This window comes from Bactrocera latifrons, unplaced genomic scaffold (genome assembly GCF_001853355.1).
Source record: "Bactrocera latifrons isolate USDA-ARS-PBARC rearing strain unplaced genomic scaffold, ASM185335v1 scaffold_465, whole genome shotgun sequence".
Classification (NCBI taxonomy): domain Eukaryota; kingdom Metazoa; phylum Arthropoda; class Insecta; order Diptera; family Tephritidae; genus Bactrocera; species Bactrocera latifrons.
In genome coordinates this window covers 119,569-123,900 of record NW_017537118.1, presented here as the reverse complement: position 1 = coordinate 123,900, position 4,332 = coordinate 119,569, and the positions used below count along the sequence as shown (strand labels likewise).

General features: G+C 37.1%; 1 protein-coding gene across 1 annotated transcript in view; it reads left to right on the top strand.

Moving 5' to 3' along the window:
• The window catches only part of LOC108973176 (putative nuclease HARBI1), a 2,086-nt gene extending 1,519 nt beyond the window's left edge, over positions 1-567 (top strand). Inside the window, exon 4 of the mRNA XM_018940244.1 lies at positions 117-567. Coding sequence (XP_018795789.1) covers positions 117-567 — 451 coding nt within the window. The remainder of the gene's footprint in view (positions 1-116) is intronic.
• The last annotated feature ends 3,765 nt before the right edge of the window (positions 568-4,332 follow it).

Sequence of the window (4,332 nt, the reverse complement as noted above, 5' to 3'; positions counted from 1 at the left end):
CTGGCTTCACTTGGAATATCTAATTGGCGCCACGTAGCGAAAAGAAGAAACGACTGGCGCGCTGTTGTTAACTCGGCTATAATCGCGTAAGCGGTATCTACGCCAATCAAGAAGAAGAAGAATCTAACACACACGAAACGTATTTTCAATTATCGATTGTCACGCGCTCGTAGAGTCATAGAAAATTCCTTTGGTATACTGACTGCTCGGTGGAGAATTTTGAAAACAACGATTCAATGTAATCCGGAAAATTGTGAAAAAATTGTGTTGGCTTGCATAGCCTTACACAATTTTATAATGTTGAACGATCACAATCGCTGGTATTGTCCGGAGAACTATGTAGATCGAGTTGAAGGACATAACATTGTTCATCCCGGTGAGTGGCGCCGCGAAAATGAAGAAAACTCTTTACGACCAATGCGAACTTCGGTGCGTAGAGGTCCTTCTACTGCGTTTAACTTACGCGAAAGACTTGCCAACTATTTTATAAATGAAGGATCTGTACCATTTCAGAACAATTTAGACTCTATTATAGGAGGACCATATGCTCCTGGAGGACCTTATTAGAAATAATTACCATTTTTTTTAATTCATGTGCTCATTTATTTCATTTCTTTTTAATTGAAAACAAAATTATTTTCATAACAAATTCATTACAAAATATAAGTAAAACTAAAATAATAATTTAAAAATAAATAATTCATAAGTTTTTATTCATTATTGCCTTTGTATTTCAAACGCAACTTGCATCATCTTCTCCATTGCCACAGCTTGCTTTTCTTCGGCCATTTTATTTAAAATGAACGTCATTAGATTGCTGAACGCCTGCACAGCCGGGTTTGCTGATTGTTGTTGTTGGGTTTGCTGGTTTGTGTGTACTGTCGACAATTTGTTCTTAAAAAGGTCGGTGGCTTCAATCATTTTTTGGTCAACTTCGGTAGGAGTTGACGGATTGGCAGAGTGCCCTCGCTTTCTACCTTTTTTGAAAGCCTCCTGCGTAGAGCATGACGATGAGGGAAGCGAGGTTGATGTGGAAGAAGGAGACGGGGATGGTACGCTTTGCATCACAGGGAAAGGAGGCGGTGGCGACGGCAGCGATATTGTTATTAGGCTTAATGGTGCCCATAACGGCGATGGCACTTCCACCTCCTGCGCATGTGGCTGCAATTGCGTCCCTTCAGCTGCTGATTGCAATTCACACTGATCAGTAACAGCTGTTTCACAAATATTTTGTGAGAATCTAATCCTGTAAATTTAAGTTTTTATTAAAAATAGAAGTATGTACATATGTATATTCAATTAATATACTAAAACTTACGGTCGTGGTAAAATATGTGGCTTAAGAAACTTCATTGCCTCCAACAAATGCCACTGCCTTTGGAATTCCATCCCGCTGCCAGAGGGGGCGTTAACCTTCCGCACTTCCCTCCCATACCGGTCCCGAAGTGTCATCCATCTACGGCGACACATTTCTCCTTTATAAATATAATTAATTATTATTAAAAACATAAATAGTTGTAAATAACAAAGCAACTTACCACTTGCATTCAACTCCCTCCCGATTTCAGCCCACAATGCATCTTTTCTCGATTGCAGTAGTATGGACTGCTCTTAGTATATATTTACTTCTAGCCTCAACTACAGTTATTAATTTCTCATCGTCCATAATGTCTTAGTTTCCACACACATACTTATTTTATAGCCGAAACAATTCTTTCAATACAATAAACTTTTCATTTGACGTTTGTTTTAATGGCGATTGTTTACATTTCAACAATGTTGCCATTGCTCAATACGCATATATAGTTTTGAGTACATCTATATTTTCAATTACAATTTTTTATAATATAAAATATCAAAACTGAAAACAAACTACCAAAAATAGTTTATATATTTACAAATAATAGCATTCGACTCTGATTTTGAGTTATTTTAAGAAAATTTCAAATCTATTGAACTGATAGAATTATAGAAGTATATATATGTTGGCAACCCTGGGTTGTGAGAGAGCAATCACCTGACACAATTAGACGGCAAAAACCAAAATGCTGTAGATTCTCACGTCATCTTCACGTCAAAGAGAGAAGGGAGTAGCGTTTTTGACTGTGCACTTACATTGCGCGCCCATAAGATAGGTCGTATCAGCTGACACGACCCACGATTCCACGTTCCATCTGCTATAAGCTATTTCACATTTTTTTGCAAATCATAATACCATCTCTTTTCTATGGCCCTACGAACAGACCTTACTCAGCAGCAGAGTATGTTCCTTTCCCTGAGCCGCTGTGCGTTCTGAGAACCGTTAGCGACATCGTGTCGCCATTCAAAAATGTACATGCATGCACAATGGTCCAACTAACCATTCTATGTCACACATATACATCCCACTGTATACCATTCTACGACACGGATGTCCTAACATGTCACACGTCCTCGTGTGTTAGATCTAGGACAAGATTTTCTCAGTTATCGTCAAATTTTATTAACCATTTACTTCATTAACTTTTATTTATAAAAAGTTTAAATTTTTATAAAAAACAATCAAATTTGTTTCACAATACCATCACATAAACTTTTTCATAACATTTTCTTTTAAATAAAACTTAACAATTCTTCTTTTCTATAATTTAAATTTTGATGTGTAGTTATTCTTACCGATCCCCGTCAAAAAAAATCCTTCTGTTATGGTGCGATCATCACTGACCACAGCATGTCCTTCTACTATGGTGCGGTCAATTGACCCCCGCCATAACAATTCCATCTGTTATGGTGCGGTCTCTACATCCCTTCTTGGGGTTCTAAGGCAACTTTATTTCCATTTCTCATTTGAGAGTCAGATGCATCTCCTCTGGAGTCATATAATTTTTCATCAATTTCTTTACTTAATTCTCTATTGGGCAATGCCCTCAAAAACTCATGTGCAAGTTCTTTTGCTTATTAAAGACTTTGACTTGCCCTACTCGCGCCTGTAGCAATTAAGTGTAGCTGAATCTTTTGGGAGGAACAAAATTCACGGAATCCTGAGCTTGCAAAATTACGACCCTGATCCGCTATAATGCGTATAGGCACACCAAACAAGCACACGACGGCTTTAACAGCTTGATTGAACATTCAGTATCATTCATCAATTAATTTAAGGTGTGATGTAAATAAACAAATTTCGTGAACGCATCTACCAAGCCAATTACGTATTCCTTTAGGTCATTCATCTTTCCTGTTATGTCTACTTATATGCACTGTGTGCCACGGGATGTCTATCTTAGGAATCGTATGTAATTCAGATTGAATTTTTCCAACTGGTGGCTTTGCTAATTTGCAAGTAATGCAATTTTTAACAAATCTACGAAGATACTTTGACATATTTTCAAACCAATAAAATCCATAGACTTTGTCCAATGTTTTCTCCCAACCTAGATACATAATATATTCACGAACGTTATTAATCACTGCCCATCTAAGTGCCCTAGGGATTACAGGCAAACATTTAGTCTTACCATTTCGTTGTATCTTTCTATATAAAGCTCTTTTCCATAATTCATAGGTTTTTAATAAATGTTCTGGCAATTTGTTATTTTGAACTTAGCTAATATATCTACTTCCTCAGGATCACGTTGTTGTTCAGAAATCAACCAGTTGTCAGTTACTTCAGTCAAATTAATGCGTTTTTCTGGAATTTTATTCTGATGATTATTTTTTATCGGACACTGGATTCCGAGATAAACAGTCTACATGCGCCATACGATCAGCCTTCCTATATTCTATGTCAAAGTCAAACGATTGTAAAAATGCCCACCACCTATGTACCCTCGGCGTTAAGTCTAGCTTTGTGCGACTATCCTTTAAGGAATTACAATCCGTATATACGACAAATTTACGTCCTTGCTAGTAGTGGCGGAAGTGTCTGATACCATTGACTACAGCTAGCGTTTCTAACTCGTACGAATGATATTTTGACTCAGCAGGGGATGTGCATTTACTATAATATTCTACCACATGGAGTTTATCATTAATTTTATGCAACAATATAGCACCATAGCCAGCGGTGGATTTATCAGCAGGCTGAGTAGGCTGGAGCCTAAAGCGGCAGATTTTAGGGGGCGGCAAATTTGGCCCAAACATTTTATTTTGTCTTTCAGAAATTAAATAAAATTGTATACCTACACAAAGAGATTTGACCCATTTATTAAATTAAATACGTATATTATATTTAACGTGTAATATGTTTCAAAATTTAAATATTTACTACTAGGTATGAATGTATTTGGGTACTTAGTTGTTTTTGCGTTGCTGCGCGGGAACGAATGATATGACCGTTCGCTAAGAGTGTCTGGC